The 25,037-nt window shown below is 30.7% G+C and overlaps 1 protein-coding gene across 1 annotated transcript in view; it reads left to right on the top strand.

Annotated features, from left to right (window-relative positions):
• The window catches only part of Asx (Additional sex combs), a 129,244-nt gene extending 114,235 nt beyond the window's left edge, over positions 1-15,009 (top strand). Inside the window, exon 17 of the mRNA XM_067288045.1 lies at positions 12,053-15,009. Coding sequence (XP_067144146.1) covers positions 12,053-13,294 — 1,242 coding nt within the window. The 3' untranslated portion in view covers positions 13,295-15,009. The remainder of the gene's footprint in view (positions 1-12,052) is intronic.
• The last annotated feature ends 10,028 nt before the right edge of the window (positions 15,010-25,037 follow it).

Raw genomic sequence — 25,037 nt, 5'->3', positions numbered from 1 at the left:
TGTCATATTGTGAGAAAATTCCTGAATACAGACACACACACTGATACACTTATTTAATTTTAGTTTTGTTTTGATTGCTATGCCTTGACTTTGCTCTGGCATAGTACACAGCCACCAGTGTTAACCGAGTATATCTCACTTAACCCAACATAAAATAATAAGAGAGAGAAAAAGACATATACTGTTTTAATTCCTATTTGATTTTTTGTTTAATCTTATTTGGACTAGTTTAGTTAGAGGTTAGAAAATTAAATCTAATTTTGGAACGAGTCAACAAATAAAAAAGGTTAGGAACTACTGTAGACTATTAATGTAAGAAAAGATCATTGAATGCAAATCTAGTATCATAAGCTATCCTTTTATTATATATATGTAGTATGTATGTATCATCCATATAATACACTAGTGCCATGTTACGTGAATCCGTGCCATATGAAATGAAGGACTAGTACAAAACAGAATTAAGTTCCAAACGTTTTCAAAAAAGAATAGTATACTTTACTATTAAGATATACATTTGTGTGTGATTATTAAAGAATTCATTAATTAACTATCAAAAGTATTGCACATTAATATTAATTTTTTCCTCACTGCTAAACACTATTAAATGAGGACATTTTCTTTCTGGCAAAATATTGTCATCTAATCATTCCTGTTGACCTTAACCTCAATTATTGGCAGCATCTTGATTTTTCTCTACATTTTTTGTAAAATCTGATAGATTAAATTAAAAGTTACAACATAAAAAGGCAAATGCAATCCTATCCTTAAAAACTTAATCTATAAAACAAAGTATGGTGACAGTGTTTTGTTTTATACTTTATTACTTTGTTTTAAAGTATGGTGACAATGCTTTGGGTTCATTTACAGCACTATTACCAAAACCAGTGACACCTAGTGTGTCACTGGCTTTGTTTGCACAATTTTTCTAGCTTCCTATAAATTAGTTCTCATTTTAAAAAGTGGATGAAAGGCACAAAACATTGCCCAAGGAATTTAGAACATTGAAATTTTCAAATACGAGACAACACACATGCTTGCTTGAATTAAAAAAATATATTGAAATGATGGTATTTATAAAAATTGTGATGTTTTGTATGGGAATGTTTTCAATTCTTGAACTGTGTTGTACAGGAAATTTACCCAGTTCTTGAACTGTGTTAGAGCAAAACTAGGGATACCTGTAAATATAATGGTTTTTTTGTGTGTGTGTACACTTTATGCTAATCATGAAGAAAATGTACCAAAATTTTGTGAACAGTTACAAGAAGTCATTTCATACTTTGCAAAAGATCAGCAATATTCTGTTGGATTAAAATAAAGAATGTGGAAAAATAAACTTTATTAGAACCAGCTATTTTATGAGTACTGAATATTTTTTACAGTTCCTGAAAATACAAGGTATTTATAATTAAAGTTCCACTTTGAAATGGCCATAAAATGAAAACTACTGGGCAGAATGTTATCAAACTTGGTAATAGTGTACAGGACATCATGGGATTTTATTTCCTGTGGAAAAAAAAAAGTTCAAAACTCACCACCAATGGGAAATAGCACTGTCTACAATATTGTTAAATGAAATAAGACATGAAGACATCGTTGAAAATTTTTAAATCTGTTTTAAAAATGCATTACAGAGTATGTTCAATGTGGTGTCCATCATTTTTGATAAGCAAGTTACATTGCATTACTGTGTTCTTGACAGTAGCTCTTAGCATTTTAATTTAATTGCTTTCAAAAAATGGTGATGCCATGTTGAACATGCTCTGTAACACGTTTTAAAAGCATTAATTAAAAGCATTAAAAACATTTTCAGTGATGTCTTCATTTCTTATTTTGTTTAACAATATTGCAGCCAGTGCCATTTCCCGTTGGTGGTGAGTTTTTCAACTATATTTTTTTTTTTTTTTTTTTTTTTGCAGGAAATAAAATCCCATGATGTCCTGTACACTATTACCAAGTTTGACAACATTCTGTCCAGTAGTTTTCATTTTTCTGGCCATTTCAAAGTGGAACTTTAATTATAAACATCCTGTATATTTAGTCTAGATTAGCCTAATTATGGAACTAATAATTTAAAAAGCAACAACTCCAAGATCTTTTAATTACTCACTGACAGAACAGTTTTCTAATCGGCTTTACTTCTTCTGATCTGAATAGTTTATATGGAGAAAAACTTTACAATTGTGTTTTATACACACTAGAGAGATTGTGCTAATTTACATAGAATTTTACAAATTTAGCATTTAAAATTTAATTTATCATAACTGAATCATGAAGTTATTTATTCATTTATTAAAGGCATTATTATAATTTTATCATTTTATGAAATGCATTCCCTTTTATTGTTGTTTAGATTATGCAAATTAGTAGTTGAAAGTAGAAAGTGTTAAGACTTACCATCTTGGGTTCATTTAGATCAGCGGTCTGCAACCTTTCTGACCTCACGGACCACTAAACTCACAATTTTGAATCCTAACCACTGTCCTGAATTTTTTCAAACAATACAAAATCTGTAGAATAATAATCATAAAAGGTTGATGGAAATAAGATGATGACAAATGGTGTAAGTAATTGAATATAATTATAAATAGAATTTCCTGTGTTAGTAAATACTCTCACATGTGGTAGACTGGTAAATTAGTATGAAATCATGCTATCAGTTTCTCTGAATTGAAGTTTTGATTGATTTGGTTATATTAGAAGGGGGAGAAATTCACTTGGATTTTATCTACCTGAAAAAATATTCAGTTATGCTAGTTGACTTGAAACATATCTATTCTGTTTTCAGACATTATAAGGTATAAAAAATAAGCAAAATGTATCTTGAATGTTATAATGTCTAAATTAGATTTCATGACCAGTTTTTTGAAGTCACACAGATCGTTTCTTCAATTATTTCTAAATTTATTTAATATTAATGATTAAATAATTATTAGTCTAGGATGGGTGATGACATACATTTTTTATGATAGTAATTAATCCAGTTATCAAATTTATTAGTCAGATTAAAAAGTGGATCACAATCTCTAACAATTTAGGTAATTGTTTTTGTCTGAATACATTATGATCTAAGACTTTTTATTTACTTTTATGTTTGCAAATCTGATGGATAAGATGCAAACTCTGAATGACTTGGGGCTATAAGCCCCTCTATATAAGCAAATAAGTCAAATGAACCATACCTGTACAAGCAACCCTTTGCAAGATATTTGCCTCCAAAGGTCAGTTACCTTGAACCAGCATACTGCCTATACTCCCCATGTTATGTGCACTTCAGTGCTTGCTGTTGCTCACATCTCATTGCCTGCATGGAGACAAGTCCCCACACTCCCTAAAACTATATAACATCAAGTACTCCATGAATGGTCAAGTGGGCTACTCAAAGGCAGTATAGTTGCATGGGCTAAATCAGGGATGGGCAACCTGCGGCCCCCGGGCCGCATGCGGCCCGCGTTAGTATATTGTGCGGCCCGCGTCGCACAAAATATTACAAAACAATATAACGGTCTATAAAATAAAAATTTAAAATACTAACATCTACTCGTCTGTAATCGTACTAAATACCAAGAACCCGCTTCGTATATATATTCGACACAGCTAGAGACGGCCCTTGGGTTGATTCATTTTTGCGTTTTTAAGGGGTGCTACAATTGTTTACAAATGCACGTGTACTTTTGTTGACTATCCATACGCGCTTGACCCTTTTTCAAGACTAAATGAAGCTCGAGGGAGTAATATGCATTCGTAAACAATTCTATTGCCCCTTAAAGACGCAAAAATAAACCAATCCGAGGGCCAACTCTAATTGCAAGGTATCTGGTAATTTAACCCGACTTCACACGATACTTCATATTGAGCTGTAAAGTTTTACCAACGCTTTGTATCGTTGCATTTAATTTTTTGGTATTTTCTACATTTTTACTATTAATCTACTGTGGTTTGTCCGAATTATAGAAAAAGGTATGTTAAATATTTGAAATTTTACGAAAATAGAATTTTTAATGTGGAATTTCGAATTTTAAATATCCAAGTTAGAATTTCTGTTTAATAATAAATGTTACTATTAATTTCCAAAATTGAAATTAAAAATGTTTGAACTAGAGAATTATTAATATTTTAAGAACAATTTAGACTTAGAACTGGACAGTAATAAAATACAAAACCCACATATGAAAACGTTTCAACTTTGCATTATTTTCAATGCTAAAACTGTCCTTGAGGTTCGCACGTGGTTTTGTACAATAAAAGCTCGATATAACAAACGGTTGCTGATGTCGGTCTGGCCAAAAGTAAAAGAAAATTATTAAAAAAAAAAAAAAAACTCATTCCTTGTAACGGACTCCTGCTACTTCGGATTATTTTTTAGTCCTCGCAGACCATGGTTCTTACGGACTTTTTAGTCGCCGTTTCATTTAGTCAAGTCATTGTTTTACAGTCACTTCTCGAGTTACGATCACCTCGTCCGAAGTTGCGGAACCGAATCCCGTCGTAAGTCGAGAAGTGACTAGTTATTTCCCCATAGTCGTAGTTTTATTCATTTTATTTGACAAAAGTAAACGCAAAATTAATATAAAGTTTATTTTAATTATTTTTTCGGTGTAGATTTTCACCTTACATGCAGTTTTGGTTTCGTTTTCTGATCGACTTGTTTTTGGACTGCAACTTGAAAAATTTGCAAATCTATAAATTCCCACTGTCGTCCGTCTGTCTTTCCTTAAACTAGGGGCAGGAGGCCCCAATTAACTATTTACGAACTTCCGGTTCAAAACCGAAGTCACGTTATTTCAATTCAAAAATTTCCCCCGAAAGGAGTTAGATAAATGACTGGCACTACTAATTTGAGGCGGAGAACATATACCTTAAAAATTAGATTAATTAAAAATGTGATTAAAAATTGCAGCCCAGCATTGTTCAGTTTTGGTTTCATTTCGCCATGAGTGATGCGTCGTGGATTTCAATTGTTTGTAAAGCGAAGATATGGATCATAAAAGAAGACGATAAGCTTTAGATTTAATACAAAAAATAGATATATTTCGTTAGATTTAAGATGGAAAATATCAAGATGAAGTTGGTAAAGAAATGTCTGGGAATAAATAGACAACTTCAGACATTTCGATAGAGAGAGAAAAATAACAGACTTTTCTTAAATATGACAGTTCTACTAAAACTAAAAAGTCTTTTACTTTGTCTGATATAATTTAGGCTGCGTAATAGGGTAACATTTTAAATTAAGAAAAGTACAGCAGTAGTAGCCGTTTTTACTCTTCGTTTTTTGCTTTAATCTAACAATATTTTTTTTTATGTAGACAATTTTGATACAGGTGGTAATTAGTCTAAAGTTGAAAATCAATTTAATCAAGATCCCGTTCTAACGTGATTCTACTATATAATAATATACTGTTCGATATAACGGACGAGTCCGTAGTAATGAGTTATCGCGATAAAATGGACTTTCATTGTGATGAACCAATATCTTCAATTCCATAGTAGTTTGTTACATCGAGCTTTTACTATATTTATTAGTGCAGTATTTTATTCATTTTATTTATCCTCAATTTATAGATGTCAACAAGAAAGAAAAGAAAAATTGAAGATGAAAATCGAATTTATAATGAGTCGTGGAAATATGATTACTTTTTCATTCATTATGAAAAAAATCTTGTTTGTTTAATTTGTTCGGAAAGTATTGCAGTTTTTAAGGAATATAACGTTAAAAGGCATTACACCACTAAACATTCCAATAAATACGACCAGTTTACTGGAGACTTAAGAAAACAGAAAGTGGAAAAACTGATGAAAGCCGTAACCTCCCAGCAAGCATTCTTAATGAAAACAAATAATGAATCTGAATCCGTTACAAAAGCCAGTTATGAAATTTGTAATCTATTGGCAAAAACTCTTCATTGTTATTCTGATGGAATGTTTATAAAGCAATGTATTGAAAAAGCAGTTGAAATTATATGTCCTGATCAGAAGAAGATTTTTTCTAATATTAGTTTATCTCGACGAACAGTTGCGAGAAGAATCGATGAAATGGCAGATAATGTTGACGAATCATTAAAAAAACGAGTAAAAGCCTTTGAATATTTTTCCATTTGTTTGGATGAATCCACCGACATAACAGATACGGTTCAACTTGCAATTTTCATTCGAGGCGTTGATTCAGAATTAAACATTACTGAAGAATTTTTAGATTTAGTTGGGCTAAAAGGAAATACTACAGGAGAAATTATGTACGGGGCTTTAGAAAAAACCTTAGATAAAAATGAACTCTCACTATTAAAACTGAGTGGAATTACAACTGATGGCGCCCAGTCTTTCAGAGGAGAGCGACGCGGTTTAATTGGTATTCTCTCGAATAAATTAGCACAAAACGAAAATCCAAATGATTTATTTATTTGCCATTGTGTTTTGCACGTGGAGAATTTATGCGCTAAGAAAATTAATATGGAACATGTTATGGATATAGTAGTATCCACAGTGAACTTTCTGAGAGGTCGTGCATTGAACCATCGTCAATTTAAAGAATTTTTGTCTGATATTGATGCTGAAAATAATGACGTTGTTTATTTTACTGACGTCAGATGGTTAAGCAAATCTTCAGTTTTACAAAGATTTTACAATCTCTTACCAGAAATAAAATTATTTATGGAAATGAAAGGAAAACCTGTTAAAGAACTTTCAGACTGCGAATGGCTGACAGAACTTGCGTTTTTTGTCGATATTACAATGCATTTGTCAGAATTAAATATAAAAATGCAAGGAAAAAATCTTATCATATCTGAATTTATAACCTTTATAAAAGCATTTATATCCAAGCTCAAATTATGGAGCACGCAATTGCGTAACAAAAATTGTCACTTTTTCCCCACTTTATTAGAACGCACCGAACCTAAAAATTATTTTAAATATGCAGAGAAAGTCGAAGAACTAGAACAAGAATTTAAAAATAGATTCGAAAAATTTCTTAGCCGAGAAAACGAAATACGAATAATTACGGCACCTTTTTCAGTAAACATAGAAAACGTACCAAATGAACTTCAATTGGAGTTAATAGACTTGCAAAGTAATTTAGATTTGAAAGATACTTTTAAAGAAAAAAATTTGGTAGATTTTTATAAAACTTTTATCAAAGAAAATCAATTTCCTAACTTAAGAAAGTATGCGGCAAAAATTCTGTCCTTATTTTGTACAACTTACGTATGCGAACAGTTTTTTTCTGCAATGAATTTAGTGAAAAGTAAAACAAGAAATCGGCTAACAGACTCTCATCTAAAAAATAATTTAAAATTAGCAATGACAAATATTCAGCCAAATATATCTGATATATTACATTCGCATCAATTCCAGCAGTCACATTAAGTACAGTATACCTATGTTAATTTATGAATAAATATTTGTGATTTACCCGTATTTTTTATTTTTTTCTTATGTGCGGCCCGCGTTAATTCAGAAGTTTCAAATGTGGCCCTTACATAGAAAAAGGTTGCCCATCCCTGGGCTAAATAGTTAAACACAATAGTCTTAGCAGAGCAATGCAAATCATGTGACCTGGAAGTAAGATAATTTCAGGGAGCTGTATCTTGTGAAGAGATATGGTTCCTTTGACTTTTTCTCCTATTGGTATGGTCTACAGTTCTGATAAGGTCCCAACTTTCTCATTCAGAGATGTAATTATACCTTATGATGATCAGCCTTTTTTCAAATGATCTGTGATAGAGTTTTGTAATTGCTATTTTAATTGAATTCTAGTTTAAAGAAATATTATAACTTTTATATATAAGATTTAATTCCATAAAACTTACATTTAAAAGTTATAATAATTATTTATTTTACATTTAATCTGAACCAATCTCAATGGACAATAGATTCCCCAAATAACAAAGTTTACCCAACATTACATTAAAATACATTAATAACACAAAACTGGAGCATCGTGTAAATAATTAAATAACTTTTTCCATCCTGTGGGCATTAAGAGGTTCTTTTAGCAAGCCCATCATGGGTTCAGCTAGGTGCACAAAGGGACAAGGCAGGTGGTATGATTTAGGGCAGGGATGGCGAACCTTTTTGAGTCCACGTGCTATATTGTAAGCATACTTAGCTTTAAAGATGTTAATGCGTGCCAAAGTCTTAGACTTCGAATAATAATATTTAAAGAAATTAAACAAATATGCTTTAATTCGAATAAATGTAAAAAAATCTGATTGAAAAAAGGATGATCGGGTGATAAACAGAAAGAATGATTGAAAAGGACAGAAATCATATGATACATTACGTGCCAGATGATTTCTCTTACGTGCCACTTTGGGCATGCGTGCCATAGGTTTGCCACCCCTGATATAGGGCTTGACATATCCAGATAGATCATGCTGAAAAATAATGGGATTTTCAATTCATCTAGAATTCTGTTCATAGTGGTAGCTGTCACTAGTTTGGCCCAGGTAGAACTGGCCAAATAAAGAACTATCCAAATGAACACTTTTATTGTTAACTGTGTGAACAGTTAACAATAAAAGTTTGTGTCATTGGACAGATTTGAATGTGTGGTGATTATATTTCAAGTTAAATTTGTTTTCTGGCCAGAACTGGTACACTGGCCAAAACTGGTACATCTACCCTATTGAACAAAATAAGGCAATGTAGTCCAAGTAATATAAATACCATATTTTTTTACTGTGTCATATTGTTATATTTTGTTCACTTTGTGAAACAGTTCAACTTTATTTTCAAACATATTAGTGTTTGTAGTGATTCCTCTGGATAATTTTTTAATTTTAGGTAACCTCGCTGATAGTTATGATAGTTTTAAATCTTTCCAAATTTCAAACCATTACACTGAAATTTATGAAGCAATAAGATAAAAAGCAAATTAGAAATGTATGTAGATGTATGTATGAATGCACAGAATTTTAACTTTCACCAGTTGATTTTTATTTTCTTGTACATAGGTTTTATATCATTAAAGAAACTACAGTTATCTGCTGTATAATTGTAGTTTCTTTAATGATATTAAACCTATGTTAGGTTCTGAAGGAAGGTAGGCAGTTAGGTTCTGTCATGTTATGCAAATCTATGCTATATGAAACAAAGGATGGTACAAAACATAGGGTTAAGTTCCAGAAGTTAATTACAAAAAAGAATAGTGTACTTTTTCTAAGAGAAATATGTTTGTTAGTTAATTATTGATTACTTAATAATCACAATCAAAAATATTGTATGTTAATATTATGTTGATTTTTTCTTCACTGCTAAAAACTCTTAAATGAGAATGTTTTTTGGCAAAATATCGTCATCATCTGAGCTTTTCTATTAACCTTAATCTGAAGTATCAGCAACATCTTTATTTTTCTATACATTTTTTATAAAATCTGATAAGCAAATGCAAGCCTATCCTTAAAAATTTAATCTTTCTATGTAGTAACTTTTAGTTAAAAAAAAAAAAAAACACTGCAACCATCTTGGGTTCATTTAGATCAGCGGTCTGCAACCTTTCTGACCTCACGGACCACTAAACTCACAATTTTGAATCCTGACCACTATCGTGAATTTTTTTAAACGATACAAAATCTGTAGAATAATGATCATAAAAGTTAAATTTTACTAAAATAATATGAAACTCGCTTGTTTAATTATAACAAATTAATGCAAGCCTAAAGTTCATTGCTGCTTGTTTGAAATAAGTTTATGGATTCTTAGCACTTTTCCACAAAGGACGACAATCACACTCATAATATTGTTTATTATTTATTGATAATAGTCACTCCCTATTTGGTTTAGATTCAAATAAACCTCCCCCCAATGAGTGAAAAAAGCAACTACGCATTTTGCATTTTTTTCGTAATACTTCGCATAACCTTCAGTTGATCAATGCCCGAATTTATCCACAGACCACCCAAATTTTCTCACAGACCACTGGTTGCCGACCACCACTATCACCAATAATAGTGACACCTGGTGTATAGGAAAGCCAGGACAAGGAAGAAGAAAAATTGTAGTCTATTGTCATTAAAGAATACCAAGTGAAAGGCTCAAAACAATATTTAAAATTTTAATATCCTAAAATCCATGGGTAAATATGAGACACCACATTTGCATTGATTAAAAAATATCAAATGACAGGGTTTACACTTAAAAATTGTGATGTTTTGTCCAGGGGTGTTTTCAACAGCCATGTTAGAATGAAACTGTGTTGTATGGGGATATCCCCAATTCTTAAATCATGTTGTAGGAATGTTGTGTTGTATGAGGGATGCCTGCTATTTGAATTTCAAAATAGTGCAAAGATTACAGTGTATTCAAAAAGCAAGTTAATTCAACTAATCATTTAATTATATTTCATTGTTTATTATTACAGTATGGTACTTAATTATCATCATTTAACAATTTTGTGATCACATACTGACAACGTTCCAAATATTAATTTTATATAATGTCAATCCTTAATTAATTGATCTTTGCAAGATATTTAAAAGTTAGTTCTACAAAAAATAGTTTAGTATAACCTGAGGAGAAACCAGAGTATAACCAGTATGTTCGTTAATACTTGTGTACTTTTGATTCTGTCAAGCTCAACTTTTGGGCCTATCTTAATGGCATGGCATCTTTGCTTTTGACTAAATAACTGAGGAATCCAATATTCTACCAATTTCCAAAATATTTTCTTTTTCTTAAAATTAGAATCATTCTAAACCATTGCACAAAGTTTACAAAGCACTCATTTTCAGAATTTACTTTTTCTATAGTATTCTGTATGTAGTGTAGATTATAATATATTACTGTTATATAATAAAATAACTGATATATTCTCTGAAATGAAACATTTGAACAGAAGTCTTCTTACAGAAAAACAAAATAGTCATTAAAAAAAAAAGGATGTTGGGTGGGTGTATTACTAGAAAAGTTCAAAATTTCAAAAACTTCAAATGTTTTAGGATTTATGGGGTATCAGAGTTTGATCCCAGTGCTCACAGAATGCCACAGCATCCCAATGATCAATTAATGCCACTTGCCTCTTTTTTAAACACTTGTTTTAACTCAGTGGTTCCCAATTAGTTTTTCCTGCGTACCACTTCAAGAAAGAGCTCAAACTCGCATACCCCTTATAGCAGAAATTCATATTAATCCATACTATTATTATAAATTTGAAGGTAATTCTGTCTGTCAATTTTGCAAACACAAATTGTGTTAATTGTACAATTTTTGCTTCTTGTGTAAGAATTTCATTTAGGTATTGTCACAAATGCATTTTTTTGATGAAATTTTGAGAATATCTTGTTATAAATAAACAAATTTGTGCATTCGACATCATGTTGTAAATTGCCGAATTTTTGATGGTCCACCCATTATTTTTTTGATTGCTTTGAGTTGAGTCTCATGCATTTAAATTTTAAATCGACCGATTTTAGATTTCCATGCATACCCCTTCATGTAATTTCGCGTACCCCTGTAATTGGGAACCATGGTTTTAACTAATAATTTATAACAAAATTTAAATTATATTTTGTTTTGCTTCTTATTGATTATTCTATATTAATTCTTTTATTACTTAGTTACTTATTCATTATATATTAATTATTATGAAATGCAAAACACTAGACTTGAACCATCAAAGGCAGTCAGGTGCAGAGTCCTTAGCATTCTGTATAACAGTAATAGCTGACTAATGATAGATTCTATCAACAATAATTTTCTTAGAAGCAGTTATAATAGTTAAGCAGCAGCAAGTGACTATATTTCAAAAATAGCAATATTTAAAAATATTATTTTTCAATAAATATAACATTTGCATTAATAAAATTCAGTTTGTTAAATTATATATATTTTTAAAGTCAAACCAACTTAAATTGGACTATATTACCACTACTAATGATTAAATTGAATAAGAGATAGTACCTAACACCTACTTCTAGTACCAAATTACTCAGTATTTAATAATTATTAGTAGTGGTAATGCAACCAAATTTAATCCAGTAATTGTTTGACTTTAATATAACTATTGGACTTTGAAATGTTTACGTATTTATATATATTTTTAATATTTTTACAGGAGAGTGATGAACTTTACATTGCTGAAGATGATGTACAAGATGAAATTACAGAAATTCAGTCTTCGGAGAAAGAGAATTCTAATCAGTCTACAACCATTTTAATGGAAAGTGCCAAAGAAGAGGAGACATCAAATGATTTACCAACAACAGAAGATCAATGTTGCAAGAATAGTACCAGTGGTTGTGATTCAGTAGAAAGCATTCAAGATGCAGATCAAGAAACAAATATTGAAGCAAAGGAAGAAAATTTTTGCCAAGAAAAATTAGAAGAACAGCACTGTGATACTCCTATTTCTTTGTCATCTGTTGAATCAAGATGGAGGCCATCTAGTGCACCACCAATTTTGGTATCGAAAGATTGCAGTCCAAATGAAACTTACTTGCTTCCTAATATTAAAAAATACAACAGTTGTCAAGATATATGTAATAAACGAATAAATTCACTAGTTCAGTTGAATAATTGTCTGTCACGGCCATTGTCGCAGTCTTTTTTAGTGGTAGGTAATACCTCTTGTGCTCGATTTCCTGGCACAGGAGGTACTAATTCATTTGGAAATCTTTCATTCTCAGCCGGTCAATTAATGAAAAATGGAAGAAATGTTGTAACTTTGGCAGGAGAAATGAGTCACTTGGAAATGAGAGTTGCCACAGGTTTGAATAATGGATTAGGAATGGTTTTTGGTCAGGTGCCGTTGCAACTTGGAGATTGTGGAGTTTCAGCAAGCACAGGTCTTGTTGTTAACAGCCAGTTATTAATGAGTGGTTTTCCACTGCAACATTCTGGAATTGCTGTAAATGCTGCCGGAATATCCCAGACATCATATCCCGTAGCACCTGGCAGTATACTCATGACACAAGATCGAACTGGATTTAACAATCATTTGCCTCTTAATGATGGACACTCTCCAGCAGTAACGATGGTCACTCCATTACCGATTGTGTCAACAGCTTCTATTTTCCCATCCGTAAACGGCACAACTACAGTTGTAACAGCACCCATACAGTCGTCTAATATGCACGGTACCACTGGACGATCTCCGCACGCCTTAGTAAACGGGGTGAATTCCGAAACAGCTTCCGAAGGCAATCCTGGAGGAACCATTCCACCTTCAGATATCAGTGGAAATAATAATTGTGCATGTAACCTCAAAGCCATGGTTATGTGTCGGAAATGTGGAGCTTTCTGTCACGACGATTGCATTGGTCCATCACGTCTGTGTGTAACCTGTCTCATTAGGTAACTGCTCAAGCAATAGAACAACTTTTCATCTGTTTGTATCCAACATCAAATTGAATGTACAGATTTTATTCGGTAATTCCTCATATTTTTCCTTCTATCATTTTTTATTATTATTACTATGAGTTTTTTTTACATGGCATATCAATTTTGCGTTGAAATCAATTACCCACTACAAAAAGTTTTTAAGCTATGATGATTTTAAGATTTTATTGCAGTTCTATGATATGTTAATAAACACCTAACTTTTAATACCCTCATTAATTTTGCTTAAGTATATACCGTATTTACTCGCGTATAAGACTATCTCGCATATAGGATGAGGTGTGACTTTAAAGATCAAAAGAGAGAACATTAGATTTAATAATACAGTTCTAATTTTATTTTGTTTAATCACAAATAAAATATCAAATGCACGTAAATGCACACATCGTCCTGCAAAAATTACTGGCATTTTAAACTTTAAGGAAAAATCTTGTAAAATTGACAACATAATTTGTTCATTTAAAGCTGGATAATTAGGAACCTTTTTTGCCAATTCTTAAGTCGAATCCACTTTCTGTTGATTATGCTTATGAGTTTCTCCGAATTCTGATTTCTGAATAATCATCTGTTTTCACGTGGGAATGGATTAAAACTGATATTGGACTCCCATGTGATTTTGAATTCAATTCAAAAGCTTTGTTTTTCCTATTGCTATTCATCTTTACTCCTAACAACACACAAAAATGATTGAAATGACCCAGATAAAATACTTTTTTTTAAACACCAGAGGGTAAGCATCCAGTAAAAAATGCGAATCCACAGTTTACAAAAATTATTGCAAAAATTCAAAAAATTCTTCACTCGCGCATATAGGACGACCTAGGTTTTTGAAACAGTGAAAAATGAATAAAAACTCTCATCTTATGTGCGTGTAAATACGGTAATCAGAAATATTTTAAAATTGAAACTGTCTTGTAGGAATTAAATGCAGTAATATATAATTAGTGACTATGCAGTCAGAACATAATAAAAAAATTGAAATTCAAAAGCAATTTGATAAGGAAAATAAAGCAATAGCAAAAGAAAACAAAAAAAAAATTATATATATATATATATAATCATTTCTCTATTATCAGAGTTTTATACAGTTTTATATTGCATCACAGTTGTATAATTGAAATTCAAGAGAGATCTTAAAAATGTTTTATGAAAAATTTTTATTATTTTTAAAACGTGTATACCAATATATCTGTCTACATATAAAATTTATATTATTTAATTAATAATTAATGACTGCTTATCGATATTTTACTACTAATTCTGTAGACTTTTAACCTTAGTTTTGAAAAAATTTAAAGTAATTTCATGTGTTAGAGTGGCAGAAGAATTTAAATATTAAAATGCAACATAATTATTTAATAATGTGTAAAATTGCATTAGTGTTAATTTAATTTATTTAATTTGAAAAATACTTATTGGGTAAAAAAGTTAGGTATTTATAAATGAAAAACAGTGTTTTAAAAAAATGAATTTTAATCAAAATTAATATAAATACTTTGTTAAGAAAATATGCGTGAAGTGATGTCTTTTTTTTATCATGCTTAATTTTATTATTATAATTATTTTTTGCTAAGCAAAACAGATCTAAAACAAAAAAAGATGAAATCTTGCAATTTGAAAAAAGAATTTTTTTAAAACTCTTAACTAGATCAAATGTAAAATTATTTAATATATATATAACGATGATATCTGCTGATGAATTTTTCTGTACATAATCTGTTATTTTGATTATTTTTAATTCTAATTAAACCTTTTATAGTAGTATTATATTATTATTATTATTTTTTTGCATTATTTTTTTCAATTATTATTTAAGTTACAAAAGTTTAATTATTAAAATGGTCGAAAATCATTTGGTAGCAATTTATGTTAAGAGTGTAACAAGTTTCTAATGAAACTGTTTATATATATAAATATATATAAATATACTTTCGACGTATCAATAATTTTTTTATAAACCTCACCAATTTATAATAAAAGAATGCAAGTATGAGTTGTAAATATGTATAGAACAGAATTCAGCTTGCTCAAAGCTAACATTTTTCCATTTGTTATAATAAATGGAATATCATACCATAGATAGGTTCTATTTTTGGTAGTTATTCTTTTTTGTATTTTTATTGTTTTTTTTTTCCTTCTTCAACATTTAGTTAATGATTTGAATGAACTTCCTGTATTAAATAATGTATCTTGTACCGTTCCGTCTCTTGTTTATGTTTGAAACTGTTAAAACTTTCACACCAAAATAAAAAAAAAATGGAGGGGGAAAAGCATATTTTTAAATAAAATCATGAGTTGTGTAAATTAATGATAAATATATATATATGATTTTACTTGGAAATTTTTGTTTGATACACATTACTGGAATATTTCTTTTGGATTTTTTGTCGTCGGCATTGTTAACATGCAAAAATATTTATTATTTACTGTGGCCAGAATAAAAATGTGTTTAAAAGAAAATTTCAGTCTGTATGGGTCCTTCCAATAATGAAAAAAAAAGAAGTTAAATATAGTAAAATTTTAGTTTTTATTTTTTAGTAGACAATAAAAGAAAAAATTAAAAAATGTATTTGGTCTGACAATTGTCTATATTAATATAAAATTATGTTATGTTTACAAATTCTTTGTATTTATAAAAATGAAAATACAGAATTTTTTAAGGAGTCTATAATTACTTTCATGGAAGTTAGTGAATACATACATTCTCTTGTTTAATAAGAACATTTGATTCACTTTTCAGTATACAGGTATATCATTTACATCATTTCACTTGTACATCAAGCACAAATTAACATCTCTTATTCTGTTTTGTCTCTCTATGATCAGCTTATTCATTGCAATTTCTTGTTTTATAAATATTTTTCTGTTACCTAATAAATACATTTTTATTCTCATTAATAAGGAATTTCATTATAAGGTGAAAAAAGGGCAACTTATGCTGAAATTAAAAAGTTTAGAGCAAGGCGTGGACTTGTTAATCTGTGATAATGAATTGCCTATATCATTCAAATAATAATGGCAATTTGAAAATTTATTGCAAAAAATATTTTTAAACAGTTAAAATGCAGTAATGTAGTTAATGTTCAAATACACAACTGAAGTTTGAGTAATTTATTCACCTCAGAAGAACTTTTGATAAAGAAATTTTTGCAGCTGAAAATGAAGAGAACAATATTTTTAAAGTAATATTGGGAATTGTTTACAATTGCAGATTTGATTCAGGTCTTTGGAGAATCTTGAAATGAAGTGTGAGAAAACCAACTGTAAATAAAAAAATAGCAGCAAATAATACACTTTTGAAACTCCAGCAATTCAGTTCACTTCAAAGTAGTATTTAGCTGTTTTGAAGTGAACTGTAAAAAAATCTACAATTTAATAGTTTTTCCCTTTTATAATTTTTTATGTTGTATAGTAATGTTTTAAACAGTTACCCGATGTTTACAATAAAAGATGTAAAATACTCTTGTCGACTGGTGAGAGGCACGAGCATTTTATGTTTGTTGTTACGATTTTTCTTGAAAGTACTGTACTACAAGTGCATTTCTCTCTTTCTCTCTTCTGTTAATTTTCTGCACTTTAATACATAGTTTAATAGAAATAAAGTTGGGTAACAAATATCACTGATTTTGGCAAATTTAGGGCTTAAAAACTGGCAACATTGATCATAGCTGTAGTAATACTGTAGTATGTTATAGTTTTGAATATCGAATAGGTAGCCCAATTGATTTTTTTACATGGGAAAAAATTTTTAAATTTAACTTTTTGTTAAAATCATATTGCTGTTTAAAAAACTTGAATTTTAAAACCAATATTTCAACAAAAAGAGCATCTTTTTTTAAGCACAGTACAGTACTATTTGTATATCAGAGAATACTATTTGTTGATTTTATACTACCTTGTGTTTACTAAATTTACATACAAATAATAATGATGAATGATAAAATAAAAAAGCTCATGTTTTATCTGTAAATTGCTTATTTTTTTCATTACATTGACATTGTGGATCCTATCAAACATTTTTCTACAGGATGTATGTACTGTACTTTTTGGCACAGTCTTTGGAATATATCAACTGTACAAAAAGAGGGACAGATGTACAGTACTCGATGTTCACAGTAAGAAAAATGCTATTTTATTATGTCGATATTCCGTACTGTAAGAAATGTGAGAGTTAGGGAATTTGGACAAAGTTGGTCAGGGAAAGTCGTGGAATTCAAAACAAAAATTTGAGTAGAACCCTGTTCATAAGTTATTTAATTTGTCTCATACATTTGAAGTTTGAATTCTAAATTTGTATTTAGAATACTTCAAACTTCAAAAATTAAATTTTATAGAAAATGTCACACGAATAGAACATTCCATTTAAACTGTTTTAAGAAATCTGATGATAGCCTATAGCAGGCATGGACAAATGCAGCTCTTTTTGAGTTACATGCAGCTCTTGCTGAAAGTGTTAATTTCTGTTTTTTATTATTTTTATAATTTTGTGAAAATATGTTTATTTAAAAAATTCAATATTTGTTTTATATTATATAATAAAATTTGCACACCTTACCATACTATCTGCCACGACAGTACAGAACTGCAGCTCCCATGCATTTTGCAAAACCTACATTTCAGCTCCCACTGAACTCTTGCTTGCCCACCCCTGGCCTATAGGAATAGACTAAAAACGTTAGTGAGTAAAAAATATTCTCTCAGCAAATGACTTTATTGAAAATTTGTACTTTATCTCTGCTGAGCACATCCAAACTGTAACAAATTGAATTTTAGAATAATTTAAAGCATAAAATTATTTAATGAGAAATCGCTACTTATTCTACAGTTTTCGAAAAAATTATTTTTAAAATTAATTTTGTAATTTATTTATTTTACTTATTCATGCTTTCATATAGCCCAATATTTATGTTGAGCATAAAATGTTCAGATTACAAATAATTACCAAAATATAAATTTTTGCTTATAACTGGCTTATTTGCTCAAAAATTTGGGCAAGGGTAGAGATTGCATTTTTTAACTGATTAAGAGTAATGCATCAGTAAAAGAAATAACATAATTCAAATAATAGTCAGTATATTGCAACCAGTAACAAGGTTACACAGATTTATGAAATGATTGAAAATAATTATTTCATTAATTCATTCATTTTTTCTCCAAGGAAAATACACAATTCAAAAGTGACCCATTAGAATTTGGAAATATATATTGTGATTCAAAAAATGTTAACATTTTCATAATGTGCTAGAATATCAGTTTATTTTAAAAAAATGCAATCTGATGGTGCATTATACAAAAAACAGACCAGTAAACCTCCATTCATCCATAATGTTCTGTTCTCACACATCAATCTGTGCTATTATGTGGCATAATATGCAACCACATGTTGTAACAATAATTCAATACTTGGATAATAGGTGAATGAGTTCTTACATTTATCTCAATGTAAATTTAAAAAACTTCTTTAGACGAGTTCAGTAAATAAACTTGGGTACTGGTAACAGTTCTTGCAGTACATAGGAAATGATGTAATGTAGATTCATTGTTATAAATGATTTGAAATGTTGGAAAAGTAATAGTTAGAATCTTGCTGCTACTCAGAAAAAAATATTATACAATGATATTTATATAACACACCTACTATCTGAGATAATTTATCATCCAAAAGTAAACAAAATTTGTATTCTTTATAATGAAATTGATAACACATGGGAGCAGGCATATTGTTGCACTCACTGATGGAAAACAGTCTAAATGCTGCACTTATTGCTGGCTCTGGAAGTAACTGATTTTTTTCTGAAAGTTGTGCACCAAAACCAGTTCTTTTACTAAATGGTCCGTCCATATAGGCACTGATGTAATTGGTTCATTTACTGAATTCATCTTTTAATAATAATATTTTTTGAGGCAGAAAAATTCTATTTTTATGTCATAACCATATGGAGTAACAAGTAACAAAAATGATTAAATAATAAATTTAAATATTAATCTATATAAAATAAAAAAAACTATTTAAAAATTTATCTGAAGATAAAAGTTGTAATAAAACTCAGATTTTTAAAATCAAAATCTATTTAAAAATAAATATAACAAAATTAATAAAACTTTGAAACGAAAGTTTAAATAACCAAAACAATGTAAACCAAACTTTCAGAGAGTAGGCTTTATTTATTGTTATCACTAATATTATCAAAATTAGTATTTCTCAAAATGCCTAATTTAAAATATAAAACTCAACTGAAACCAATCTCTGGTTGCAATAAGCAATCTTCAGTACACAGGCATTTTTAAACAATTTAATATTTAAACACTGCACAGCAGTGTTTTCAAATATTAAATGTTAATAATTTTAATTATTATTTGCTCTCCATACAATAGTTTAAATTATTGAAACTTTTGGATTTTCTTTCTTCAATTATATATGAAGTGATGACAAAATCTCTCCCTGGTCAGTTATTTCAAAAATAAATAAGACAATCACCATACACTTTTTGCTGATGTGTACTATATGTCAGGCACTCATTAAATGGTGTGAATTTCCATCTCCTCCAGCCCTTTATTAGAGAGGACTGTTGTAATTGTGGCTCCTAATGAAAAATAGAGCAACGTTGTCAATTACAAAGTTGTAGCATGTGAAAAAGTATGACCTATAAAGTAAGAGTATCTGAGTAACCTTGTCCATTTTGAAATATCAAGTGGGATCCCAAAACAGGCTGTCAACTCTTCTTCTTCACCCTTAATCCAATGAAGCTTAGGTTTGGACCATGGACAAAACGACTTCCATCTCTATCTATCTATCCACCACTCCTCTGCAAACATCATCAGTTTTTTTTCTTAGGTCTTTAACTATCTTGTCCATCCACCTCTTCCTGGATCTTCTCTCCCCACTCCTTCTCCAATATCTACTTTGATATTGTCTTCTATTCTCTTAGTATGTCCAAACCATCTCGGTCTAATATGTTCTATCTTCTCCTCCAAATTTTTCATTCTTGTTCTTCTCCTTATTTCTTCATTTCTCATCCTGTCTCGTCTGGTCTTACTTGGCATGCTCCTGAGAAATTCATTTCTGCTGCCTGAATCTTCGTCTTTTCTCCATGATGTAGTCCATGCTGCAATTCCATAAGTCAATACAGAAACAAAATATAATTGATAAATGACCTCCTTACATTTGAGTGGCACTTCTTTTTCCAGATCAAAGTTCTCATACTTTGGTAGAAGACACCATTTGCTGTATTCTTGTACTTATTTCTTTGTTTAACTCTCCAACCTTAGATATTTTTGTTCCCAGGTATTTAAAGCTGTCAACATCCTCTAATAATTCTCCATTCAGTTTGATTTTCCCTCTCCTCTTCTGAATTCTCCTTAACATCACCACTGTCTTGCTTTTCTCTCTGCTTATCTTCATTCCCCATTCCTCTTGATCCCTGTTCCACTCAGTCAATTGATGTTGTACTTCTGTGTCTCCCATTAGTATTATGTCATCTGAAAATAGCTGAGTCCTCAAGTTCTTTCCATTAAGCCTTTTCTTTGTTTTTACATTCTTATGAATTTCATCCATTGTGATTATAAACAGAAGTGGTGACAAAACATGTCAAAGTCCTGTACTTCAAGCCACTCTGTTTTCCCAACTCCTGTTTTGATACAACTTAGGCTTGTGGTGTCATTGCATAATTTTTGCTGAGATTCCCTTACTCTAGGGCCCTCCACACCATCTGTCTTGAGATGTTAACATATGCTTTCTCAATATCTATAAAAATCATTACTAAGTCTTTGTTGTATTTCCAACTCTTTACCCTCAGCAATCTCACAGAAAATATCATATCTGTAGTAGATCATTTTCTTCTGAACCCATGTTGTTCCTCTTCTAGTTGGTTATATTTTATATAATATATGATTATATAAGATCAGAAAAGTGGTCCACCACTTTTCTGATCTTGCACTCTAAAACTCTCTCAAAAATTTTGGTTATATGGGATAACAATGTTATCCCTCTGCAATTTTCAATTTTTTTCTGTCCCCTTTCTTGAATATTGGGAATATAATACCTTTTCCCCATTCAGATGGTACTTTCTTATCTCTCCATGATGCCTTCATAACCCTTGTTAGGCAACATATTCCCAGGTGACCTGATATCCACTGTGACTTCATCAATTCCCATAGTTTTGCCCATCTTCATTTTCTTTAATGTGGTCTCCACCTGTGTGTGTGTGTGTGTTATATCATCCTCCTCTCTGTCTCTCCCCTCCATCTGTTCTTTCAAAATGAACATTATTCTTCTGCCTCCTTAGGTGTCTCATTGTACATTTAATAATTTTTGGAAATACTTTTTTCTTATGTCTTCCTCTTGTGTAATCAGTTCTCCATTCTTATTTTTGATCATATTTGTTTTCTCCCACTCTTCACCAAGCTATACAGTTTTTTATTATTCCTTCTCGTGTTTTCTAGGCCAGTGTTTCTCAAACTTTTTGGTCTGCAACCCCCATTTTGCACTTAAAAATTTCAAAGGACCCCTGAAAAATGCATATGTGTAGAAAAACATCCTGGAGGGGGGATTAATTTAAATTTAGGAGTTAATTTTTTTTTTGTTTAATTGCATTGAAACACTCATAATTTTATAGCAAATTTATTTTTAGTATTATTAAAAATTAAAAACTTATCTTTGGTACATATTTGAACAAAATATTCTATGTACATGTTTTGACATTAGTAAACTCAATTAGTTAAGTTAAACATATTTTAAATTTAATGTGATGGGTGAGGCTGCTTATTTTGGCACAATAAATTAAACCTTGGTTTAATATCAGTCACTGCAGGTCTCATAGCAATTTCTATGTTGCTAAGACGAGAGTGCTGCTTTGTTTTGATATTGGTCATTACCGAAAATGCCATTTCGCATAAATAAATAGTTGCAAATAGTAAGAGAACTACCATTGCTAATTCAGCGAATAATGGATACTCTGTTCTCACACTAAGTCAAAAAGAATTCAATGTTTGCTTACTAAACTTGGTTCCGAAGGTTGTTCTATCATAGTTCAGGCAGGGAGTGGAAACTTGGGAGATTCCCGAATAGCGCACAAATTTTTGAATGTTATATTCAGTCTCGTATTAAAATATTCATATTATTTTTATTATTTATATGTGCAATTTATTTAAGTAAAAATTATTTTATACATTTTTTATTTTACTAATTCTAAACATGAATCATAGTAAATTTATAAAATATTTGACAAAAAATTGATCTGTCATCAATTTTTCTGCGACCCCCCAAATATTTTTTGCGACCCCCACTTTGAGAATCACTGTTCTAGGCTGTCAAATATGATAGCCTATCATATTTGACTGTTTTACTGCACAACACATAAGCATTGTTTGAGGTTCAAGAGACACCAGTGTGAGGTGCACGACAACCTCTACAATCATGATGTTCTGACACCATATAGGTTATGCCTGTGAATCAAAATAAAAACCTGAACACAAGCAGTCCCCTATGGGAACTTGGTAAGTAGACAAAGGAGGAATTCAAGAGACAATCCAGTAGTAATTCACTTGGAAACTGTATTATTCTTAAAAGCAACAAAAGATTTATTTAACATGAGAGGATTATACACCTATCCAGACATGTCTGCCTTCAGAGAGAAAGAGATAGTTACATCTGAAAGCACACACACGAGGAGTCAAATACCTGGAGTTTGTTGATAATCCTTTCCATGAGTCATGGGGAGAACATCTTAAAGTCTTTCTTTGGGTAAAGTCTCTTTTCCTTATTGGGGAATAGTCTTTCACCACACAATTTGCTGCAAACACAGTTCAACAGCAAACATTCTCATAAACAAAGCAGAAGACATCCAGGAGATGGATTAAGTAATAGAGGCAGTATCAGGATATGTCCTTGGGAGAAGATATGAGAGAACAGTGAACACAAAACCAACAAAAGAGCAAATTCAGAAAAATGAACCTTTGATCTTCTCTGACTTCCCCTTTTATCTTGTTCCTCTTTTAAATGCATTAGTATCTGCCCAAATTTGGTAAAATCGTTTGTAGAGTTTGATTGCTATGCAATCCAAGATTTTTGACAAATTTCCCTGGATGAGTAGTGATTGCTGGAAGATTGCAATCTCAGGCTTAGTTGAACTTTTTAACAAATAGTAAATAATTATAATTTCTTAAATTAGCAGTAATAATTGTCCTCTTTTTCACAACTGCATTGCTCCATGACATGAAAGTAATGTGAGAATAATTGTTTGAGGTTAGCCGATTTAGTGGAAAAAGGTGATGACAATCAAGCGATCAATACTGTCATGTGGGAGTGGAAAGACTCACTGAGGCAGTTTTCCATCTTAAACTGTTTAGTAAAATAAAAATTTCTTACAACTATTCTTATAACAAGGCATAAAGCCTATCCAAATGTGGGAAACCAGTCTGTACAAAAAGTTCAAATGTTCCGACGATCGTTTCTCTTCCGGCGAAGGTGATGTGGAGAGCGATGGCCCCGGGATGCACAGCACAACTTGAAGAGATGATTTCTGGCAATGGGGTGTACTGGGCAAAACTTGCTGGATGGGATGGCGAAGACAAATCCCAAAATGTCGAAAAAGCTTTCGTTGTTGAATAACAGCAGCAAAAATCCAGGAGAGGAGAACTATGAATGAAGAACATCACAACCTTGATTTGCATGGTTTTATAAGTTTTTCCCATAAAGTCGCCTTTTCATTGGTCTCGACTCATCACCTGGTGACAACCAACTCTAAACCAATCGGAGGGCATGGGAGAGGTCAGTTTAGCAACTAAATAAGATTCCTCTCCAGCCATGTTTTCCTTGACTTTAGTCTTTTCTATTGTTTTAATAAAACTTTCATTGTTCAATCGGGACATTTAATTCTTCCTATTCGTGTCTGAAAAGGAGATCTTTAATTTCTCGATTGATAGCCCACATTCAGACCTCTGTTCTGACAAGTCGACCCCCGTTTGGCTCCTCAAGTTGAATGTGTAGTTAGGTTTGGATTAGCAGTAATGTTAATACTATTTTATTTAAGTGTTTGATATTTTTTATTAAATTGGATCATTTTCATATCCTATCACTGCTAACCTGAACTTATTGCACTGCTGGCATTGCATTTGTGTTAAGCAATGTTGCACTGCTATCCCTTTTATGTTATGCAGTGAAGCATTTACCTGTTATATTTGACAGCCTGTTCATGGGTTCCATCCTGGGATTGATATTTTGAAATTCACCGAAAAGTAATTGTGTATATTTTTTTACATGCTACAACTTTGTAACTGACAATGTTGCCTTACTTTCATTAGGAGCTGAGGTAGAAATCTGTGCTTTTGTTTAGTGCATGCCTGACATAGTAATCATTGACAAAAGGTTTATGATGACTGGCCTCTTAGTAGTTTTTGAAATAATTAGCCAGGAAGAGACTTTTGTTCCCACCTTGCATATTATGTTAGCAGCTGATAAAGACAATAGCAGACAATAAATTACACATTAATTAATTAATAATAATAATTATAATTACGAGTTGTGTAATATGAAGATTTATACATTGTTTTAATATGCCTTTTTAATGTGAGTCAGTAAAACCAGAATTTCCACTAGTTATAATCTTATTTATTTATTATATTTAATTTTACTGTTATTGGTCAGTTAATATTACTAATGTGGCCATATTAGTAATAATAAATACCAATAACAGTTTCAAAGT

The sequence above is a fragment of the Centruroides vittatus genome, unplaced genomic scaffold, assembly GCF_030686945.1.
Source record: "Centruroides vittatus isolate TY-2023 unplaced genomic scaffold, ASM3068694v2 scaffold_769, whole genome shotgun sequence".
Taxonomy (NCBI): Eukaryota; Metazoa; Arthropoda; class Arachnida; order Scorpiones; family Buthidae; genus Centruroides; species Centruroides vittatus.
The sequence above is the reverse complement of the archived record's forward strand: the minus strand, read 5'-3'. Positions and strand labels throughout refer to the sequence as shown.